This window comes from Geotrypetes seraphini, chromosome 6 (genome assembly GCF_902459505.1).
Source record: "Geotrypetes seraphini chromosome 6, aGeoSer1.1, whole genome shotgun sequence".
NCBI lineage: Eukaryota > Metazoa > Chordata > Amphibia > Gymnophiona > Dermophiidae > Geotrypetes > Geotrypetes seraphini.
This window is the reverse complement of record NC_047089.1, coordinates 74,314,269-74,339,268: the sequence shown is the minus strand read 5'-3', so window position 1 is coordinate 74,339,268 and position 25,000 is coordinate 74,314,269. Positions and strand designations below refer to the sequence as shown.

At 38.8% G+C, this 25,000-nt stretch overlaps 1 protein-coding gene across 7 annotated transcripts in view; it reads right to left on the bottom strand.

Annotated features, from left to right (window-relative positions):
* PCDH17 (protocadherin 17) overlaps positions 1 to 25,000 on the bottom strand; it is a 317,465-nt gene that overhangs the window by 165,938 nt on the left and 126,527 nt on the right. For 4 of the 7 annotated variants that reach the window (XM_033949383.1, XM_033949385.1, XM_033949390.1 and 1 more), the window contains exons 3-4: positions 5,008 to 5,066; positions 4,708 to 4,877 (exon numbers count right to left, since the gene is read on the bottom strand). In XM_033949383.1, the coding sequence (XP_033805274.1) occupies positions 4,708 to 4,877; positions 5,008 to 5,066 (229 nt within the window). Of the gene's footprint in view, positions 1 to 2,853; positions 2,935 to 4,707; positions 4,878 to 5,007; positions 5,067 to 25,000 lie in introns of those variants that run through there. The other 3 variants (XM_033949384.1, XM_033949386.1, XM_033949389.1) reach the window with 2 other exon arrangements.

The window sequence follows — 25,000 nt, the reverse complement described above, 5'->3', positions numbered from 1 at the left end:
TTGGAAGAATTGGATGCAGGAAAGTATTCGGACATTAGATGACGTTATTTCTAATGGAAATCTGCTTGGTTTTTCACAACTGCAACAGTCATTTGGAATTTTAAAATCTGAACAATATAGGTGGTTGCAGTTGAAGCAGGCTATTCAGAGTGGGTTCCCTGAATGGAAAAATTTAAAAACTTATTTTAGCCTGCAAATCCTTTGCTACCAAACTGATTTAGTAGGACATCAGGCTGCTCAGTGGTACAAATTGATTTCTGGACTTTTAAATAAAAAGCCAAAAAATAGTCTTAGAGACATTTCGAGCATCGAGATAAAACAGTAAATTTCTGTGTCTCGTTGGCCATGAATTTGGACTTGGAGATTGGAATGTATAGCGTCAGCAACTATGAGACAAACATGGTTATTTTTGTTACATAGGATTTTCTGGACCCCGTTCGATTAAATAGAATAGATAGCTCTAAGTCTAATAGATGTTGGCATTGTCATATTGATATAGGGACTTTGGACCATCTGTTATATTTTTGCCCATTTATATTAATATTTTGGAAGTCAATCTGGGAACAAATAAATCTAGTTCTGGATTCAAATGTTCCATTATCATATGAGGCCATAATTTATGAACCAATTTTACATGTGAAACCCACTCTAGATAAATATAAAAGTCGTCTATTTTTGATCTTAACAGGTATAGCCATTCAATTAATTACAAGTAATTGGAAGAATCATGATAGAATAAATTATACTTTTTGGTGGGTGAATGTGTGCACTTCATATAAATATGAACAAATCAACGCAGAGTGTAGGGACTTAGTAAGGAATTCAATAAAATTTGGAGCCCATTGACTAAATTTGTAAAAACATAATAATGTATTTTTATCATCATATCTTTCTTTTGTTTTTTTTCATCTTTACACATTCAGGGTGGGTGGGGGGTTGGAGGGTTGGGAATAAATATTCATAGAGATATTTGGGTAACTTTAGTCTTCTTTTGTAGTATATCTTAGGTAATATTCTGATAATATTAGCTGCAAGAATCTGAAATTATTGAATGATATTTATGTTACCTAAACAGAAATTAGTGTAATGTGTGTAATGCCTACTGTTCTTTTAATTGTATGACACTGTTTTTGATTAAAAATCAATAAAGAAAATAATAATAATAATAATAATTACCCTTTTATGCATCTGTTTTCCTTGTTGGGCACTCTAGAGGAGCTATCGGCCCTTTATTCCTAAGAAATACCAAGGAATAACCAACAAACATACAAGTTAAGGTTAAACAACTAGGCCTCATGGAGGTCTTTGTGATCTTGCTAACTGACAGAATCCAAACCAAGAGTCTCTTAGAATCACAAGTGATAGGCTATTTTATTAGTTTCATGACATAATCATTATTAAACATATTCAGGTAATACCTTTTCCAATCAGTTTTGAGCTTTAAAATAACATCCAATTATACACCGAGAACTAAAAAATTTTAAAAAACCACACCAAAATGCTATTTGTTGTATCTTCCACAGAACTCAGCTGATTTTTATGAAATTTAGTGTCATGTACTGAATGAAGTTGATGTAAAATGTTGTCTTCATCCTCAAATAGGGTAGGGACCATGGTATGTACCTTAGGAGCAATCTGGCCCAAGGACTCAACCATGTGGACTGGTCTAGCAGAATAAGGAATTTTCAGTTGAGACTCGTGACAAAGGCTTTGTGTCACTAGTTCTTCTTGAAGAAGAATGAAGGTAATAGAATGAAGGTAATCTCAAACAATGAGGACTTACTATAGTGTGTGTAGTCAATTGACAATTACGCTGATGAGGTCTTATGGTCTGTGCAAGAAAGAGTGCTGCTTCTATAATTCATAGTAGGCTGGACATACTTAGGTTGGTCTCCTTGGTTTTCTAGGGACCTCCTACCATAGGACTATATTCTTTCTATTTGTGTAGTAATAACTTACCTAGGTATCAACGTTTATGATTTTTCTCTCACAAGTTGGGCAGGACCAGTGTCACGGTTTTGTGGATATTAGATAAGTAAACATTAAAAAAAATATATCTTTTATTAATCAAAAGAAATGAAAAATTTTACTGAAACTGAATGAAAATAACAAAAAAAACAATGTTAGAAGAGAAGAAGATCAAACACATCAAAGAAATTGTTTTGTGCCCATTCTGCAGAACAGGAAACAACAACAAATTGAAATGACTGAAGAGACATGCTAAGAACTAGCCATTAGTTTTTAACTCTGGGAGAACTGTTCTGTCCTAGATGCATCCGTTAATGTTATTCACTTGTGTGTCAGATTCAGTTTTGGTGTTCAACAGAAGAAAAAAATCCAACACAGACATATAAAAATAGAATGCTATAAAAGCTCAATGATAGTGAAAAGTCAGAGGAGAAAGGGGGCATGGGGAAGCAATAAAGAAGGGAAAAACAAATAGAAACTGAAAACAAAAATCAGACTATCCCCCTCTTTACAAAGGTGTGCTATGCTTTTTAGTAAACGCTAAATATTAGCACGCGTTAAACGCTAATGCGATATGGTATTCTATGGATGCGTTAGCACTTAGCGCATGTTGATTTAGCATGCGCGAATTGCACGCTAAAATGCTTAGCGCACCTTTGTAAAAGACGGCTTATGTTTTTAAGTTATCAGTTTTTCAGAAAATATTTGTGAGCGCAATTCTATAAAGTGCGTCAAAAGTTTACCCCCATGCTCAGAATTCATGTCCACACAAACATACTCATTCACCTAAATGTCCCCTACTCGTAAGAGCTAACATGCATCTGAAGACCTTTTAATATTCACAGGCCAACTTGTATATTCAAAAACAAAACTGAAGAATTAAGGTGACCTTGATCACATGTGCCCTTTTCCCTTAGTACGCAGAAATCATGACAAACACAATGTATGGACCAGTCCAAAGCATTGCTAAAAGCAAACAAACAAGAGAAAAGAATGACTTTCAAAATGTGTCCGATGTTGGGGATTTGGTTTGCGCTATGTAGTTATGTCTACCTTAAAATATATATCCTACAAAGAAATTACAATTTTGATTTAGAAACACATTTGAAAATTGTGGACTAAATCTTGAGCACTGCCACTATTTTATGTAATACCTACACATTTGTCAAATTTCTTAGTGATATATTTTTATGAGCCCATTCATTTTAAAGAAAATAATTCTTAATTCTAAAGCCTTCTCTCCCCCTTACAAACAACATATATCAAGATCTGACATTTGCCATATATGTCTTAAATCTGATTTCCTATTTCTTCTACAAAATTTGAGAAACTAAGACTGGTTTTACCTAGTTTCTTTAGAAAATGACCAAGAATGCACCTTTACACAGATCAATGTCCAATTATACATAGAAAGTCACTGCTAAAAAGGTCATGAAAAAAATCTTCCTGGCATTTATTACTTGGAAAACAAGGTCCTCTGTGAGGTCAACTCTCTAACACATACAGAATACATTATACAATAGAATTCTAAATATACTACACAGCAAAATTAAATTGCAATTACAAGAAGATCAAACATATACAACACACTGTGTGTATTTACCAATGAATATTCCACAGATCAGATGATGCTGGAGCCAAAATCTAGTTCCAATTAATCACCGATTAATAAATACCCACAATATAATTCAGCTTAAATGCAAATACGCATAGTGCTCATTAAGAATGACTTAAGTCAATATTAAATATCTTTTACATAGTGAACCACTTGTCATCTAAAAGACCAAAAATTGTATTTAAAATCAAACTCAAATTAGCATGATTTCCCATTTTACCCAATGTTAGTGGCTTGGCACAGCACTCAAAAATTATGGAGTTTAATTTTGGTCAGCTGGTACTGTTAACTTTTTATTTTGCTTGCAATAAAAGACATTATAATTAGTTTAAAAAAAAATGCCTCCAAAGAATGAATTGGACATAAGCTTTGTGAACACAATTTGAGAAAATAAACATTTATCTGCGACCCGGTCTAGAGAACACTGACAGACACTGTAGTTATATTACTCATATCTTATTGACTTCACAAACAATTATCTGTGATTCTTTCTTCAGGGTGTGAATGAAATGATTATACTGAAAATCAGATGCCATCACATGACACTTTACTTCTGACACTGGCATTAACGGTGAAGTCAGTATTATGAATAAAACAAAGCAACCATGAAGATTAACATTTCTCCCTTTCTATTCTTTTGTTTTTCTCTTGCTGTTATTCTAAGTCTTTTCAAAGCTATATTAAAAAGAAAATGTTCCAGTCACGCAGAGTTTATATCCTCAACATCTATATACATTTACTAAGGCAGAATGTTTTCAATTCCGTTTTGAAATGTGTTAATTCTGCTAAATTATTTCTTTGTAATGATTATTTCATCTCCTGCTAGATGAAAAGAATATTCTAGGTTTATTTGACAAGCATGCTGAAGGTTATTGACTATTTCTTGCTTTGAGCCAATTGCAAGATTTGGGGCTTCTTTTACTAAGCCACACGCGCAACACGCTAACGCCTCCATAGAGTATTTTTTGTATAGCACGGGGTTAGCGTGCTAAAAACGCTAGCGCAGCCTAGTAAAAGGAGCCCATGCTGTTTTTGGCGACAGTATTTATGCCGTTATAATAAACTGCCCCTGTAATACTAATAGGTTGATAGCGATTGTTAAGGCAGAAGAAGATGTCACTCACCTTGCTCGAGTGGCTGGTTTTTGGCAGTAGTCTTCATCTTAAGTGCCTCCCTAACAGACATATCACAACAGGAACCTTTGTTGGTGTCTTGATCACTGTCGGCCTGATCACTGTCCCCATGACCACTGTCCCTTAGACTGGCTCTTTCTGGGTCCTTGAAGGTTGAGCTGCTGAAACAGAGATACAGGGAGAGAGGCATTACCTCTGCTCATTTTACAGTGAATTATACTCTCTGGCAAAACAATTCTAACAATAACGCAAATGGGAAAAGAAGAGAAAAAGTTACTTAATGGGCCTTACCTTTGAACAAACTGCTGCCTGCTGCCTGTGTAATTGGGCTCTGCGGGAAAATTGTCTGTCTGCGAAAAAAGAAGGGAGAAAGACATACAGTTGTATACTGGACAAATCTCCTGCAGAGCAACAAGATTTCCTAGAGGAGGAATGATTAATAATTCAAAACTTCCTTTAATCTTCAGATTTGTACATTTTAATTAAACTGGAAAATGTTGGCATGTAATTATGTACTCAGAACAATTAAATGATTCCGGCCTGCAAATTAACTGCTAAAATAAACAATAACCCTGTCATAAGTGGCAGTCTCTGTCACTAACCTGACAGATGACACTGTTTACGGTTTTCATTAGCTAGATAGAAAGATTAAACGTTTTTGGAAGTAGGGGGGAAATGACCTCATTTTTGCATACTTAAAGAAGTGAATTATTCCATAAAAGTCATTTTTAATTATAATTACATCATCTGTTGGGATTCCAGTGAATAGATCGGTGTAGCATAACTCAAAAGAAATGTACTACATCGCTCTTGAATTTAAAACAAGTATGGTATGTGCTAATAGGATTTTGCCTTAAAATGCTACCGGAAGCAAAAGCCAGACCTGTGCATTTGGTCACCTCATCTTCATGATTAATTCTCATCCATATTGAAAGTCATTTTTGAGCAATGAATTTGCAGGCAAACAAAACTAATAATCAAGCAAAACATCATTATATTGCAGCCTTTAAATTTTCCAATAAATAAATAAATGGAGAGCCAAGGGTATTGCATACAATTACAACAGTGAAAAAGGGGATAATAGGTACAAATATAAACTATTATCAGAATACAGCTCTTTTAATACTTTTATGTACTTCATTTGTGAGTTAACCATCACCCAGAAATTACACAGATTTTTCTAGATTCCCTCGCTTACTTTCTTTTTTTTTTTTAGTTACAGCTTGGTTTTTTGTTCTACTTGATCTTGAATCAGATTGAAAACCTATTTTCCTATTGTTCTTGAAAGGTGTGCTGCCAATTAGAGAGTGACACAAGTACAAATTTGTCCCTGTCCCCGCAGGAACTCAATTTCCCTGTCCCGTGAGTTTTGTCGCTGTCACATTCCTATAAGCTCAGCCTTAACTGCTCAAGCCTTGGACATTTATGATTTTAAAGTGTTTGAGGCTTGTGCAGATGAGGGCGGAGCTTGCAGAGATGGGGCAGGAACAGGAAAAATTTGTCCCCGTTTCATTCTCTACTGCCAACTTTCACATATTTCTTTCCTCATTTACAGTCATTTCAATGTAGCCACCTAAAGAAATGCTGTAGCCATTTCATTGCCAATGGCCAATGTTATGTTTTGTCTGGTCAATCTGGGAGCTATACAATCACTTGTATTTGGAAAAAGCCTAGCACCCCATCTGATAAAAATGAGTAGAATTTTTGTTTGTATGAAATCAGGGCTCTTTATAAGATGCAGAAAGAAGAGGAGGGGGTATAGCAGGAAAGGTGTTTTTTTTTTCACAGCTCTACTTAAACTGCAAGTAACTACTTTCTGCAATGGAGTGATAAAGCTCTCACTGTTTTGTACATCACTTTATATCATGTCATTTTACTCTGTGGTAGCTGTGGGCTCTGCAACCAAGTCAAGCACATAAGCATCAGTAACCCAGGGAGTACCAAATTAATGAAGCAGAAAGCCTAAGGTAAGGTTTAATGTTGCACGACAAGTGTTTACATAAGTGACTGATCTTAAAAATGACTACTTTTTTTTCCTGAAGTTCATTTCTCTACTCTTGCATGAGATTTTTTTGTCATTAAAAGGGGTTAGCAATAATGAGTCTGTAATGATGTCATCTGTAAAGCTAGATGGTATGCCAAAGAAGGTGGAGATAATTGGCTGCTCTGTGAAAAATATGCTTTATGGCCATCCAGAGGACACAGTAACGACAAGCTTGATCAATATTTTATTATACTTCATATGTATAAACAATTTATTACAAAATAAATTCAAAGTACAGGGCATTTTTAGACTTATGCTTGCTCTTTAGTAAATACAATATATCTTTAAAATTTATGAGTACTCAGTATAGTGTAACCACCAAGCCAGCAGTGATTTACTAGTCACATCATTGCACCAGCCCTCCTAACCAACCCAAAGGTTGCCAGGGGGTCTCAAAGTCCCTCCTTGAGGGCCGCAATCCAGTCAGGTTTTCAGGATTTCCCCAATGAATATGCATGAGATCTACGTGCATGCACTGCTTTCAATGCATATTCATTGGGGAAATCCTGAAAACCCGACTGGATTGCGGCCCTCAAGGAGGGACTTTGAGACCCTGGTATAAACTCATCAGCTTCTTGAAAAAGAAAAAAAAAAAATGTCAAAAATTAAACAACAAAAGACTGGATAACAATGGCTGGTCAACATTGAAATCCACTGGACTTGTATCACCACAGTGAAGAAGTGCCCAAACTCAAACACACAAAACACAGCAGTGTATTTTGCTGTTTAATTTTTGACACTTTTTTTTTTCTTTTTTAAGAAGTTGATGAGTTTATACCAACCTTTGGATTGGTTAGGAGGGCTGGTACAATGATGTGACTAGAATATCACTGCTGGCTTGGTGGTTACACTATACTGAACACTCATATTATAAATTTTAAAGATATATTGTATTTGATATAGTGAGATTTTTCTTTTTGTGATGTGATATTTGTCAATTGGAAAATCTACAAGGTTATAAGATTTTTTACTCTCCTATTTTTTGTGTGATTGCTCTTTAGTAAACCCAACTGAAATAGAAAATGGTATAGCATACTTAGAATATAACGTCAAAAAAGTCAAGATGGATTGCATCTAAACATTTGCTACTACACTTAAGGATTTGCAATTCTAGGTAGGATGGGGTTCCTCCCCATACACCCCATTAGGTATCTGAAGAAATAAGGGAAATCCCCTCCAGAGATCCCCCAATGAAATGCATCTTATGCTTTTCTCCTCTCTCTTCCTCCCGAGCATTAACAAATTACATTAAAAAGTATTCATTCTTTAACCTTATCATATCAGGCAGCTTTAGTGTGGTACTCTCTCCCCATTACAACTGAGCTTATATGAGTTTAGGGGTAAATTGAATTTTTTTCTTCTTTAAAATATGTGTTTAAATAGGCTTTATTAGTATCATTTGCCTTGCTTGTTAGTCCTATTTTTATAGTAGTTTTCTTAACTTTGTAAACTGGATTGAACCAATATTTTGGGTAATGGTGGTATGTAAGAATTTATATTGTATTATATCTCCCTTTTTTTCTCCCTACCATTTTCTGTTCCTTCAACTAATACTCCCTCTTTTTCCCCTGCCCAGAAACATCCCCCTTAGTCTGTCTTCCACCTGACAAGGATTGCCTCCCACTCCCTATCCCCATTAATAGCAGCTTCACCCTCTCTCTCTCTCTCTCTTTTTCATCTCCCTCCTCTGCAGTTATATTTATTCCTCCCCAACCCAGTTTCCTTCTGTCTCTTCTTCCTCACTCCCAACCAGCATCCTTCTCTTTCTTGTTTCTCTTTCCCCAATCAATAGTATCCCCCCTCCCCAGCTCAGCATTTTTCAATTTCCCAAACAACCCCCCACTTTCCAAGAGGCTGTAAATATAAAATAATAATAATAAAAAAAAAAAAAAAAATATATATATATATATATATATATATATATATATATATATATATTGTTGGCGGCTTCAGGCTACCATATGCATCGCTGCTGCTACATATAGTCATTGCATTCTCCTGCAAGCTTCAGTTACAGCAGAACATCTGCCCTTAAGCCTGGGGAACAAGCAATCAGGGTCATCAACCACTATAATATTCATCAGTATTATTTACTCTGCTGCAACCCTAGTGGCATAGTTTTAATTAGTCCACTATATCTTGCCATTGGAATTCCATTGAACAGTGCCTTATAGGCAGCATTGGAAGGAAGAACTGGATCTTACAAGCTGAGAGCATTAAGTCCCTCGAGGTACATCACTCACAGGCAAGTGCTGGCTCCGACTTATGGAAAATGCAGCCCTGTTTACACTGGCTGCCCTCATATAAGTTTAAGGCTGAATAAATTACATTTATTTTCCAGCTTCATGATTTTTATACTAAATTTGATCACCTAATCAAACTGACATGTAGCGAACCATTATGTTTAGTAGCAAAGTCATTGGTGACAAATTATATCTCACATCAGAATAAAACTCATCGAAACAACATCACGCTTTTCACTCTTATTCATGCTGCTTTGTTTGAGCTGTAAATATGGATCACTTTATGTAATTAGATTGTTGATTAAAGTCAAAGTCTTGAAAAATGCAACGTGATTCAATGGCACAGCATATACATATGAATGGTGTTTTGCCTTTTAGAGCACTCTTTTAAGTTACAGATTCATAAAACATTAACCTAAAAAAAATCTGTATTAATTATACCTCATTCTACCCATGAGGCAAATTTCAGGAGCTAATTTAAGTGCAAGAGTAAATTATTGACATAGTAAAAGCTTTGTAATTAGGGGGTGGTGAGATTTTCAATGCAACTGTCATATTTATAATAATCAACTTTATTAGGAGAACCCAGCATACAGTGCAGAGTAATTCAAAAAGCTTCATCACACAATTTCACTGCCAAATAATCACAAAATGCTGAGCGACTGCCCATAGGTTTTCACAGATATCTGAAGCTTCTTAATAGCTACTTATGATAGAACTAGGGTTCACTACAATGAGCAATAGCCTAAACAAAGGGACAGATAGACTGTCAGTGGTCTAAAGAACATTAAGAAAAAGAAAATTTCTCTACAAAATTGTATCAATAGAATACAAACGCCAATGTACAAGTTTACACCTGCAGTGAAAGCAGTGTACATGTAAGCATAAGAATTGCTATACTGAGACAGATCAAAGGTTCATCAAGCCCAGTGTCCTGTTTTGAACAGTGGCCAACCCAGGTCCCAAGTACCTAGCTAGATCCCAGGTAGCAAAACAGATTTTATGCTGTTTATCCTAAGAATAAGCAGTGGATTTCCCCAGGCCATCTTAGTAATGGCCTATGGAGTTCTCTTTTAGAAAATTATCCAAACCTTTTTTAAACCCTGCTAAGCTAACATTCTCTGACAATTAATTCCAGAGTTTAATTACATGTGTGAAGAAATATTTCCTTCGCTTTGTTTTAAATCTACTGCTTAGTAGCTTTATCACATGTCCCCTAGTCCTAGCCTTTTTGGAAAAAGTGAACACGTGATTCACATCTATCCTTCCACTCCACTCTATTTTATAGACCAAATTGGACAGGGGTTGGTTTACCCCAGGCCTGATCTAATTTCTTAAACAGGGATTGCAAAGGAATTACAAACAATGTTTTAGGGCTGGTGCTTGCCACCTAGTACCATGTCATAATGATTGTTATCTGCATACAATGGTGTAAGCAACCCACATACAGTGTGCGCCTCTCATCAGCAGCAACATTCATAGAAACACACACTACATAGTTCCTAGTCCTGTACAACACACATGCCCCATCCTCATCCTTGCTGCACACATGTCCAATATCTCTCATCCTAAATGTTCTAGTTAACATATTATGCAAACAATTTTATAATTACTTTTGCATTATTTTGCATAAATGTTTTGCAAAATTTTTGATACATAATTCCAAAGAGACTCACAGTATAATCTGATTCAACAATCACAACTTGGGAATCTTTTAGTAAAGATTAGCACATATTTGCCACCAGACCCATTTTATTCCTATGGGCTCTGTTGCAGAAAACAGGTGCTGAGAAGATCTTGCAGCCCATCTACATATTCCTCTCCAAGGCAACTCCTAGGTGTACCCCAGTCCAATCATGGCCTCCGGTCCACAGCTCCCACAAGCCACCTACCAGGTGCTGTGGAGATCTTGCAGTCCCTCTGCATATTCCTTCCAGCATTTTCTGGGGCAACACCCAGGTCTACCCCAATACACTTAGGCCTTTATTCAAGGTAACCAGCACTCCTACCAGTTGTCTAGCAGGTGCTGTGGAGGTTTTGCAGCCCATCTATATATTTCTCCCAGAATTCTCTGGGTTGACTCCCAGGTCCACCCTGATCCATTCAGAGCCTCTGCTTCAGGTGGTACACCCCTAATGGCACATTCTCTGAAGGTTTTATTTTCCTTTCTTCGATTTTCATGGTTCTAGTACATTTTCTCCACTTGATACTGATTTCTCCCAATCTCTTTCTCCATCTCAAACTACTGCATGTCAGCAAAACCTTGTAATCTACTGATAACAACCCTAGACTACAAGATGTTCAGAAAAGAAATAAAGACTATACTCTTCAAGAAATCCCTGAAAAAGTCTTAACACCACGAATACCTTCCTCTTCCCATCTTCTTCCCGACTCACCAATACTGCCTGATCTACTCTTTACCATTTTCTTCCAGACTCACCGATACTACCTGATCTACTCTTTACCGTTACTAGATATGATCAATGTTCTTCTTTTGTAACCCACCTTCTTTAACTCTTTTGTAATCCGCCATGAACCGCAAGGTAATGGTGGAATAGAAATCTCTAACGTAATGTAAAGATATCAACCAAGATAGAAAAAAAAAACCCTGGATGCATTTCACCAGTGAACATAAGAACATAAGAAGTTGCCCCCGCTGAGTCAGACCAGAGGTCCATCTTGCTCAGCGGTCCGCACCCGCGGCGGCCCATCAGGCCTAGTGCCTGAACAGTGGTCCCGGATTAATTTTGTAACTTACCTCTAATCCCATCCCTCTACTCTTATCTGTACCCCTCAATCCCTTTGTCTTCCAAGTACCTATCCAAAGCTTCTTTGAACCCCTGTAGCATGCTCCTGTTTATCACATCCTCTGGTAGCGCGTTCCATGTATCCACCACCCTCTGTGTGAAAAAGAACTTCCTGGCATTTGTTCTAAACCTCTCCCCTTTCAATTTCTCTGAGTGCCCCCTTGTACTTATTGATCCCCTTAATTTGAAAAATCTGTCCCTGTCTATTTTTTCTATGCCCTTAATGATCTTGAAGGTTTCTATCATGTCTCCTCTAATTCTCCGCTTTTCCAGGGAGAAAAGCCCTAGCTTTTTCAGTCTGTCAGTATATGAGAGGTCCTTCATGCCCTTTATTAGCTTAGTTGCTCTTCTCTGGACCCTCTCAAGTACCTCCATGTCCTTCTTGAGGTATGGCGACCAGAACTGAACACAGTACTCCAGGTGAGAATAATCTTAGGTATGACTTACCAAGATCATATCACAAATGATTAGATACTGAGGGAAAGCAGCATTAGAAAATTACAGGATCTTATTACCAAATGCAAACTCTGGTTGACAGGATACATTTTATGCCAGTTAGACTTCTGACATTCCAAACTAAAATGGGGACCAGGTGATGGATTGAGAAGACAACTGAAACTGGCCTGGAGACAGGGGATTTGCCTTGATACTCAATAGCCTTTGACATTATGGATCATAATATTATGCTGTAACAGCCATAGCCCGGTTACTCAAACAAGAGTCACACAAATACTAACAAGCAGTCTGGGGAGGTAGGAGAATAAGCTTTTATTTCTCCAGAATTAGGGGTCTGTTTTTCTCACAGATCTCCCCTCAATGCACTGCCCTTCTCAGTTTAGTTTAATCAGTCCAGAGTTCTGAGTGACCTCCTTCGCATACAGCCAGGAGCACAGTTCATTCAACCCCGCCTCTAAGAGAGTATTATGTTGTAGCCTTTTTACTTATTCCTGTGCAAGCAAAAAAAAACCCCAAAAAACAAACTTCAGTTAAGTGGGTTCCTACTTCAGTTGGGAATAAGTTACATACACTCTCCTGATCCTCTACATCCTGCCTTCACTCTGGGACCTCTGGTTCTGATCCTGGCTCTACCTTTTAAACTCTCCTCTACTTCCTGGTTTGGCACTCCCCCTCTCCTGAAGTTGTTTCCCTTTTTGAGCTATCCTTGCCTTTCTTCCAGCTGGCCAGGAGGGGGAGTGCTGGAGGTTCCTCCAGGAAACCTTCTGTCCGAGCTGAACTAACCTTAAGAAGAGGCAAAGTTTCATAGCTTCAGTCACACATGCTTACAAGGCCAGCAGAAATACAAGAACCAGTGGCACAGTATTCACATGGCTCAAATTCTATTTGTCAGACAGACAACAAACAATACATTGAACTGTAGGATGCCACAGGGATCCAAACTGTCTCCCATTTTATTTAATATCTACCTCAATCCTCTGGCTGAGCAGCTTCCTCAATGGACATAAAATTCTATATCTATACTGTTGATGTACAACTACTTATACCATGGAACAAGACCTAACCATAGTTTTGAGTAAACTGTTTCATTGTAATTCAGGAATGGGCAAAAAACCCCAACAACAAACACTACCTAAACAAGATATTGTTGGGGGGGGGGGGGGGGGGTACCTAACATACGTGGATATATCTGACTTCACAATACCTCCTATTAAACTCACAGGTTTAGAATCTTGGGATGCTTCTAGAATCATCACTCAGTATGATAGTCATTTTTGCTAATTTTTTTAAGCGAGGGCAGTTTTAGTCCAAAATGGGTGAAGGAGAGCAGACAAATATATTCCTACTTTGGGTCATGACACCAATAACGCTTCTCAACATTCATTCCTACCAGAACGCCTGGCCTTGATTACACATGCAGAACATTGATAAACCATAAGCAGATATAGGACCATAAACTAAAAGTCCTAATATACATAAACAAAACCCTAACATGTCAGGGTCTGTGTGAAGTACAACACCAGAGAAACAGAAAGAAATGCATTTCTTCCTGAACGGTAGAAAATATAGACATCAGATGTAAATTCCCCAAATCAACATATTTCAATCACTAAATTTAAAATAAAATCATTATTCCTACAGTTGTTGTCTGGTTATTTTATTTTTTCTAATCATCTTTTCCCAGTCTCTGGATCTGCCTGTGCTCTTCACTGTGTTTCCAGTGCCTTCTTATCCAATTGCTGTTTTTTTTCTCCTTCTTCATTTTCTGCCCTGGAATTAACTTTTAACATTTATCTTTCTTCAATTTTTCTGCTTCCTTCTCAATTCTATATACTGTTCCATGTCTTCATTTCCTATCTATCCATATGCACCATATCCTCCCTCTCTCTGATCTTCTTCTCCCCTCCATCAATGTGTACCATCTTCCATGTCTTTCTTCTCCCCTATTCCCATCTTAAACAGCATTTTTCCATCTCTCTTCCCTTTCCCAACAATCCCATTCTGGTGCACCATTTCTTTCCTCTTACCTTTCCCCTTCCTCTCTATCCCTGTGCAGTATTTCCTCACTCCCCCCCCCCCTGGTGGTCTGCCATCTTTCTTCTTTCCTTCCCACATTCTGGCATCACTCTTCCCTCCTTCCCTACTCCCCTTTGTGGTCTGGCATCCTCTTCCCCTTCCTTTACTTCTCTGGTTTGGCATTTATTTCTTCTCCTTTCCGTCCTTCCTTCCCATCCCACCCCATGGTCTGGCATCTTTCGCCTTCTCTTCTCTCTCCCTTTGCCCTGCCATCTCTCTCATCTCCTTTCCTTCCAACTCTCTCTCCCCCTCCATGCTCTGGAATCTCCTCCTTTTCTTGGTCAGGTTTCCTTCCCTTCTCCCCCCTCATATACTGGCATATCCCTCCTCTCCTTCAATCTCTCCTTCCCCCTTCATACTTATTCACACCTCACAGCTATTGTAGGCTTTGGGCCTTCCTCTCCGCAGGGTTACACCTTTGCAGAAACAGGAATTAGGTGGAACCCGGCAAAGAGAAAGGCCCAAAGACAACAAGAACATCAAATTATGAACACTGCTGCTGCCAGAATAAGCCCTCAGAGGAGTCATCAGAGCATCGCACCCCCTTATGTGCTGCAACTGAGGCAGACCACCCCCCCCTTCAGAATGTTTTATAAAAAGTTATATATTTTAATGGTGTTAGGTACCTGCTGTGCAGAGGTAGTTAATTGGCTCCGGAGCAACAGAGTTATGCTGCCTCAATCTCTCTTGCACTTTATCTTCTGTATAGCTTCAGGCTTGAGTTGATGGAATTCTTGAGGGGGGAGGCCTCAGGCAAGGCTCACTACTGAGAGAGCTCTTACATCCACCAATCTGGGAGAAAGAGCTGGAGCTTGATGGCCAATCAGGAGCACTTTCATGTAGAAGTGTTCCTGATTGGTCAAGCTGCAGCTCTGACTCCCTGATTGGTGGATGTGAGGAAATCTTCCATGTGAGCGGCAATCAGCGACTGATGCGTGGCCAAGCAGCAGCTTAGAGAGAACACTGGATGGAACCCTGAACTGCTACCGATATAAATGGGTATAATAATAGAGACCGGTTCTAGCCCAATCATGGAGACCAAATCTCTACAAACTACACCTATCAACAGAACACAGGATACCCCACAAATAACCAGCACCTTTAACCTCTTCGAAACAGTCTCCCTATAAGACCTGAACAAGTTAATAGACTCAACACACCCTACAAGCTCGACCCTGGACCCCTGCCCAACCAACTTACTAATATCAGTCAAAGAGACCTTCCTGCAATAAATTTTTCCATTAATAAATGAATACCTAGAGTCTGGAACAGTTCCCATAAGTTGGAAGCTAGCGGTTGTACGACCCCGACCAACCGAGCAACTTTAGACCAGTCTCAAATCTCCCTTTCATATCAAAAGTAGTAGAAAAAAATTGTACTGCAACAACTACATGATTTTGTAGATAAAATGCTCTGTCCATCTACCAGTCAGGATGCATCAAATTCCATAGTACCAAAACAGTTTTAATTGATATCATCAGCGACTCCTAGAAATTCTTAGACAAAGAAGAAAATGTACTCCTTGACCTAAATGCAGCCTTTGATACCAATAACCACACTCTCCTTTTATTCAGACTAGCCAACATCGGAGTCCGTGACACCACTGCATTGGTTCTCCTCCTTCCTGGACAAGAGATCACAGATGGCGCTACTAGGGTCAGACACGTCACAACCTAAACCACTTCAATATATGACATGACCCAAGGTGCCTTACTATCTCCACTGCTTTTTAACCTGTACATTAGACCAATACTCGACATAGCATCAAAACATGACATCATGATTTACTCTTTTGCCAATGATATCCAACTTTACCTCCCACTGGGAAAGAACCGAGTCACTCAAATCACAAAACTACAACACTGATTATCAGAAATCAAAGATCGGATGACAGCAAACAGATTACAATTAAACACATCCAAAACAGAAATGCTATGGATCTGGATAAAAAGCTATACCCACTCTCGTCCATCCTTTGTCTAGGATAGTACAACCCTTACTGCCAAGGAACAAGTACGCAGCCTTGGAATTATACTCGACTCCAATCTATCACTCACAAAATAGATCTCTCGGCTAGTATCAACATCCTTCTACTACCTATGGCCAACTATGAAAAATCAGACTATACTTCTCTGAAGCAGAATTCACTCAATTACTTTATGCTTTGTACTATCTTGCATGGATTACTGCAACTCATTATTTGTAGGACTATCCTCAAAAAAACCTACAACGACTATAACGAATGAAAATGCAGCAGTTAGCTTTCTCAAAAACCTGAATATCTGCAACCCCCGTCACCCTAGCACTGGCCGTGGTACACTGGCTACCCATTTAAAATCAATGCACCTTCAAAACCCTATCATTAGACTTCAAATACTTCAACAACATGATCCCAACCTTTCTCTTTCCGAGTACAATGTCATTGTTGAGGATATGTTGAAACCCTCAGCTCAATGTGCAGCAGCTGCTAAGAAAGCAAATAGAATGTTAGGAATTATCAGGAAAGGAATGGAAAACAAAGATGAAAATGTTATAATGCCTTTGTATTGCTCTATGGTACAGCCGCATCTCGAATACTGTGTGTAGTTCTGGTTGCCATATCTCTTAAAAAGATATAGTGGAATTAGAAAAGGCACAGAGAAGAGCAACAAAAATGATGAAAGAAATGGGACAACTTCCCTATGAGAAAAGGCTAAAGCGACTAGGGCTCTTCAGCTTAGAGAAGAGAAGGATCAGGGGTGATATGATAGAGGTCTATAAAAATAATGAGTGGAGTGGAAAGGCTAGATGTGAATCACTGGTTCACTCTTTCCAAAAATACTAAGGCTAGGGGGCATGTGATAAAGCTGCTATTGTAAGTAGATTTAAAACAACCCAGAGAAAATATTTCTTTACACAATGTGCAATTAAACTCTGTAATTCATTGCCAGAGAATGTGGTGAAATCAGTTAGCTTAGCAGGGTTTAAAAAAAGGTTTGGATAATTTCCAAAAAGAGACGTCCATAGGTCATTATTGAGATTGCTTGGAGAAATACACTGCTTATTTATAACATAAGCAGCATATAATCTGTTTTGCTATTTGTGATCTAAGTGCTTGGGATCTGGGTTGGCCACTGTTGGAAACAGGATACTAAGCTTGATTGACCTTCGGTCTGTCCAAATATGGCAATTCTTATGTTCTTATGTTACAGTCACAGACTGTCCCAACCTGTAATCCCGCAAACCAAAGTAGGCCAAACCCTCCATACAGCCTATCCCATAAACCAAAGTCCCTTCAACTGTGGGAACCTGCCAAAACTGTCTTATCAATAAAATAGTTCCTGCAACTATGTTATCCATGAGACACTGCTATACCGTGAAACTGTATTCATAAGAAATTGCAAATGGGAGAAGTTGCAGAACCTATCCTGTTTAAAAATAATACTTTCACCCATATCCATTCACAACAAATTGCCTGTCAACGCTTATCTGTTAACTCATACATGCATGTAAAATTATAAACTGGTACTCTTATTAGGGGTACTTATTATGGGCGCTTCTGAGAGGATGGGTAAAAACATCAAATAAATAAAAGGGTCCAGCAAGGGTTTTTTCAGAAACATCTTAATCACCACATATTTGAAGGCATCAGTAACAATTGCAGTGGAAATTGATAGACTGAGGATAGCAGGGATAAGAGTATGTGAGACGGGGTCAAAAAGAGGAGTAGGAATAGGGTCAGAGGAGCATGTAGTAGGCTTAGCTGAGGACAGAAGATGTGTAGTTTCTTCCTCCGTGATTTCAGAGAAGAAAAGTCGGTGGGAGTTGAAGGAGGGTCGAGTGGGTGGGACTGAGCAAGAGCTGTGGATCAAAAGAGGGAGGATGTGCGGATTCCACCTGAGTTGTTTGGGTGAAGGAAGAAAGGATGGTGGTAGCTGGAAGGTCAAGATAATGGATAGAGAAAAGGGGAGAAGGATGGGACTTTGCAGCAAATTCAAGGGCAATCTTTTGAACCTTGTCATGGAAGAAATTCAACCATAATCTCGGAAGAGAGAAGAGGAGGGGGCATATTGAGGTGGGAGTTCAATGTGTCAAAGAGATGGCATGGGTTGGAAGAAAGGAAGTTAGTTAACTGGATATATTAATTTTGCTTGGCGAGCATGAGAACAGAATTAAAGGAGGTCAGTATGAATTTAAAGTGAAGGAAATCAGAAAATGTGTAAGATTTAAACCAAAAGCATTCAGTAGAGCAGATACAGGAATGTAAGTATCGGATACTGGGAGTGAGCCAAAGCTGAGGCTTAGTATACCTGACAGAGCGGGAAACAGGGAGAGTAAGGGTTTCTAGTGCAGAGGAGAGAATAGAGTTATACGATGAGACAGCCTCGTCAATAGACTTGGATAACATAGTGGAGGTGATAAGATGTGAAACAGTGGTAGAGAATGTGGAAGGATTGAGAGCATGAAGATTTTGAAATCTGTTGGTGATGTCTGGGCATGGCTGGGAAGGGAGTAATTGTTAAAGTTAATCAGATGATGATCAGAGATGGGGAGCAATGAGATGGAGTAGGAGTAGAGAAGGAGCAACTGGAGAAAAAGACAAGATCAAGGCAGTGGCCATACCAGTGAGTTGGGGTAATGAAGCATAGATGAAGGTCATATGAGGAGGTTAAGGCAAGAAACTTAGAGGCATAAGTGTCAGAGGGATCATCAGCATGACTGTTAAAATCCCCAAGGAGGGAGGGAGAAGATGAATCAAGATGGAAAGCCAGGAATCAAACTTAGTGATAAAGGAGGAAGGGGACTTGTCACTGGGACAATATATGATTGCTATCTGGAAAGGTATAGGAGTGAATAGGTGGATAGAGTTTACTTCAAAAGAGGAAGGGCGGTGCGACTGGAGGAGAGAGTAGCACAATGGTTTCAGCTAAAACCTCAGCACCCTGAGGCTGTGGGTTCAAACCCTGCGCTGCTCCTTGTGACCATGGGCAAGTCACTTAATCCTCCACTGCCCCAGGTACATTAGAGAGACTGTGAGCCCACCAGGACAGATAGGGAAAATACTTGAAGTACCTGGATGTAAAACTGCTTTGAGTGTGGTTGTAAAACTACAAGTCCCAATCTCTTTGAATCCCCCTTTGAAAAAGGTTGAAATCAGCAAGAAGGAGAGAGAAGAAGCCCAATACCTCTTCCTTGATCAGAAGGGCATGGTATATGGGAGAAGTTTCAGCCCGAATGGAAGAGGGCAGCAGTTGCAGTGGAGTTCTAAGGGTGAATTCATGTCTCAGAGCAAGCAGGTGGATGGAATGGGAGACAAAGAGATCGTGAATGTAAGGTAATTTGTTGGAGGCAGAGTGAACATTCCATGGGGCACATGAGAAATGGAGAGAGGAATAGGAATAAGGTTGGTATGGTTGCACATGTGGTGAAAGGCCATGAGGTGAGCAGAAGGATTAGGACAGTGCTTCAAAGCAAAGAGGAATAGCGACAGCAATGACAAAGACAGACTGTGTTCAAAGAGAAAGAAGATGGATGAATGGAAGGGAGAGAATAAGTTTCAGAGTAAATAATAAGGTAGATGACAATATGGCTGGTGAGGGGATAGGAAAAGGAGAAGGACAGTAAGAATTGGGGGGGGGGAGGGATGGAGTGGAAGGGGATAGGGAGTAAGATTAGAGAGAGTGAGTATGAGAAGCAGAAAGTGAATTGGAACCATAAGGAGAGGAACAGAGAAAAGAAAGAGAAGCATATAAAACATATGTAGTGAGAAAAGGGAGGCACACAAAGGAGCACACAAAGGAGCATGGGCTCCTTGTTCATGCTCCTTTGTTACACAATGCAGCTCACGCCATCCTGAGAGGGCTTTGTTTAAATATGTGCAAGGTTTGGGAGGTCCCGAGTGCTTGATTGGGAGAGGCTACAACCAGGCAGTAGCTAGGCACCAGTCTGAGGCTGCTAGAAGTGGGGTTACAGGCGCAAGAGAGAGGAGGGGGCTGCAGAGGTTGATTGTAGTCAGTCACTCCTGGAAGAGATCAAAGGATAGCATTTATTTTAGAGTATAGGCTGGAAGGGAAAGCAAAGGGGACAGGGCCAAGAGATAGAGAAGACAAGAATAGAAGAACTTAAAATGGACTACTAATGAGGCCATTCAGAACAGAGGCCAAGTTTGAAAAGGGGCTCTGCCCTGAGAGGGCTTTGTTTAAATATGCAGCAACGTTAGTGAGGTCACCTGAATGCTTGATTGGAAGGGGCTACAGTCAGGCAGTAGTTAAGCACCAGTCTGAGACTGCAGGAGGCAGTGTTACAGGCAGTAAGAGAGAGGAAGGGGCTGCAGAGGTTGGTTTGTAGTCACTTCTTGAATGCTTGATTGGGAAGGGCTACAGGAATTAAGATCCTTTTTTCTCCCATTTTTGAGGTATAAAGTAATTCACAGTAACATTTAAAGGTTTCTTGTGGTGGACAGGATTAACTGACGTTATACTCATTCCACATTTGGACTAGCTTGATGCACACTCTATAACTTACACCTGTTTAACTGTACATAGAACTAACCTTGAGTATAGCCACCTATCTATTAATTCCAACTGGCTCTATACTATCCACTTTGTCTCCATCAATATATCTGCACTTGGCCCCTCACTATATACAGTAGTATCTGTATTGGAGGAAAAGCATTAGCATCATATTATTTGAATGTTCTAATGCAGTGGTCCCCAACCCTGTCCTGGGGGACCACTAGCCAGTCAGGTTTTCAGGATATCCTAATGAATATGCATGGGGCAGATATGTATGCCTATCATCTTCATTACATGCAAATCTATTTCATGCATATTCATTATGGCTATCCCGAAAACCTGACTGGCTGGTGGTCCTCCAGGACAGGTTTGGGAACCACTGTTCTAATGTGTGCTTTTTATGTGTCCAAAGAAAACAGCAGAAAGGGCATTGGACTCGACAGCTCTATTTTTGCTTTAAGAAGCAATTATCATGTAATTTGTGATTTGGCATTGCTTTGAGGGCACTGACTAACTTCATCCTGGGCTTCTGATGCACACCATAACACGGCCGGTGTCGAGTCCTATGCTCAAATAGATGATTTCTTGTATAGACTGCATTGGTTGCCATTAAAGTGTGGTTTGTTTGAAGACCAGGCCCTCTCTGCTGTTTTCTTTGGACTGCTTGGATTTTGTGCAGAGTGGACTTTTCTCTGTTGGTTTGCTTTTTATATATTCCATCAGAATCATGCTGACATCATATTATATCATTGTTATTTGAATGTTGTTTCATGCTATCAATTATGGCATCATTTGTACTATACCAATATTTATTACGTATATTTGTGTTATATGATTTATTCCACTGAGAGTTAAATGTTAGTACTATTATTAGGCATCAATGGGCAAGTCACTCAATTCTTCATTGCCCCAGGTACTTAAGAGAGATAACTCTGTCCTATCCTGGTTGGCCTCCTACCTCTCCCATTACACAGTTAGTGTGTTAGTGGGTTCTCCTCTGCTACTATCCCACTAGCAATTGGCATACCCCAGGGTTCTGTCTTAGGACCTCTTCTTTTCTCTCTCTACATTTCCTCCCTAGGTGCCCTGATTTCCTCCCATGGCTTCTAGTTATCAACTACATGCTGATAACTCCCAGATCTATCTCTCTACACTCAAAATTTCACCTAAAGTCCAAGAAAAAGTCTCAGCCTATTTGGCTGACATTGCTGCCTGGATGTCCACCTTTTCTACTTTTTTCCTAGTTTCCAGCATGGTCGCAGCAATTTTTACTGCTTTACAACTTCTCACCTTAGCAGTTGCATTTTGCAGGTGCATGTATTTTTGTATTCCTTACGACTCTTCAAAACACACCCGTCATAGACTCAAAAGACTCCTGAGGCAGGCCGGTTAGGCCGAAACATGCGCATGTCGGGTCATTGAGTCATTGGATGAATTTTATGAGGCTTTGGATGAATAAAGGCATTTTGATTTATCAGATGAGTTGATGGACACTTTTGTTTAGTGCGCACCATTCTGATTGGGACAATTCCACTTTGGTTTTGTGCCTGGATGTCCTGCCATCATCTGAAACTAAACATGTCCAAGACTGAGCTGCTCCTCTTTCCTCCTCTTTCCTCCTAAACCCTCTGCTCCTCTCCCTTCATTCTCCATCTCTGTAATTACTGTCATAGTTCCAGTCTCCTCTGCTCGCAACCTTGGAGTTGTCTTCGATTGTCTCATTTGTTATGCACATCCAACAAACTGCTAAGGCCTGTTGCTTCTATCTCTATAACATCACCAAAATTTGCCCCTTCTTCTGTGAGCACACTAACTGGACCCTTGTCCACACTCTTGTAACCTCACACTTAGATTACTGCAATCTACTTCTAACTAGTCTCCCGCTGTGCTGCCTCTCCCCCTTACAATCTGTGCAAAACTTTGCTGCACAACTCATCTTATACCAACCTCGTTACACTCATGTTATCCCTCTCCTTAAATCACTTCACTGGTTCCCTATCTGCCTTCTCATACAGTTCAAACTCCTATTACTAACCTACAAGTGTGTTCATTCTGCTGCCCCTCAATACCTCTCCTCTTCTTTTACACCTCTCAGAACTCCGTTCCTCAGATCAGCTACTCTTAGCTGTACTCTTCTCCTCCACTGTCAATTCCAGACTTTGTTCCTTTTATGTAGCTGCTCTGTATGCCTCAAATAAACTACCTGAGTTTGTCTGCCACACCCCTTTCTTTACCTTGTTTAAAAACCTGAAAACCTACCTTTTTGATATAGCCTTCAGTCCATAACCCTACTCCCCACAGCCCACCACCCTAGACAGTAGATTAATCATTCTCCATAACTGTATCCATGAAATCCATTTGTCAGTCTTGTCTGTTGAGATCAGTGTCTCTCAAACATTTTTAGCTCCAGTACACTAAATGGAGCAAATGTTTTTTTTGCAGCACATTATAACTGAAATTATAAAATTGTAAAACCAACAAAAGATTAAAATTTGAGATATATTGGTCAATTTACTCTTCCAATGTGATTTATTACAATTCTATTGGCAAAAGGTTTGGGATTCCATCTGTTAAAGAGCCATTGACCATAAATATTATTCTGTTGGGTCGACTTTGCATAAATACGTCAATTACAGATGAACAGGACAAACTTGTACGAATCTTGTTCAGCTTAGCAATTAAAATAATTATTGCTCACTGGAAGGACTTTTCAAGAGTTGGATACATGGACTGGTGGAATTTAGTAAGTCTAACTGCTAAGTTTGAAAAAGTATGCGGAAAAAAAATTGGATGTCTGCACATTAAAAAAAAAAAAAAAATTTGGAATCTTCTCATAAAATAGTGAGTGACATATCACATTTAAAATGAATATCATTTTTTCTATGGTAATGTACATTCATGCTGTTAAGTTTTCTTGTGTTAATGTATATTAGCTTTTAGTGCTAACAGTATATGTATATTAACTTTTGTAAACAAAATTGTTTTGTTATTCGCTTCTGTGATCTGTTTATTCATAATTTTGCTATTATCTGAAAATTCTAATAAAAATTTATTGAACTTAAAAAAAAATTGAGAGATATTTATTTAAAGTTCTTTAAGCTATTATGGGTAATTCTAATAACGGTGAAACTAAAGTAGATAGAATAGAATTGCTAATCAATGCAATGGATGTGCTTGTTCTTGAATGCAAATTAACTCAAAATGCAGCTTGATAGTTGACAAGCAAGCATGCATTTCATCATCCACCATCTGCAATCATTCTCTTTTTTATCAATTTAAATTTCTGTCAGAGCTGAAAATCCAAGTTTGCAAAGATAAGAAGATCCAACCAGTATCCTTGATTGCTTTGTTGCTCAAGTTAGAATTACTGCATTAAAAAAATAAAAATAAAATTACTTGCTATTAGTTTTCAAGGACCAATCACATCAAAGAATGATGCTTGTCTGGTTGGTTGTGTCCTTATGTACACAGACACTCATAACATACGCATATGCGATGTACATGTTATCTATTCTAGTAAATACTTATGAAGGAAATTTAAAAAAATAAAGTAAAATTCTGGAATTTCTCATGACACACCCAGAATCTCTTCAGGACACACCACTGTACCATGGCACACAGTTTGAGAGATACTGATTTAGATTGTGAGCTCCTTCTAGCAGGGACTGTCTCCTTTGTGACTCTGTACAGCACTGAGTCTCGTATCGCTATAGAAATAATTAATAGTAGTAGTAGTAGTAGTAGTAGTAGTAGTAGTAGTGAGTCCACTAGGACAGATAAGGATAAATGACTGAGTACCTGAATGTAAACCATTTAGACAATTAATAGGCAGTATATAAATATCTAAACTAAATATACTATTGTTGTGGTGTTAACAAAATTGTTAGTTTTATGTTAAACTGTACCTGCTCAAGGTGGCTAAAAATCAAAGGTTTTGTTTTGTTTTTTTAGATTGAATCTTTTTTTTTTTAATAAAATAATTTTTTTGAGGAAAAATCTATCTAAAGATATGTTTCTACTTAAGTTACATTATAGTTCAAAAGTTATTCATCAAGAAGCTTTCTTCTCTGACTCAATTGGCCATGATAGCTTTATTTATTAACTTACTTATTTATTCACTGAGATTTATAAACCACCTTTCTGAAGAGATTCACCCAAGACAGC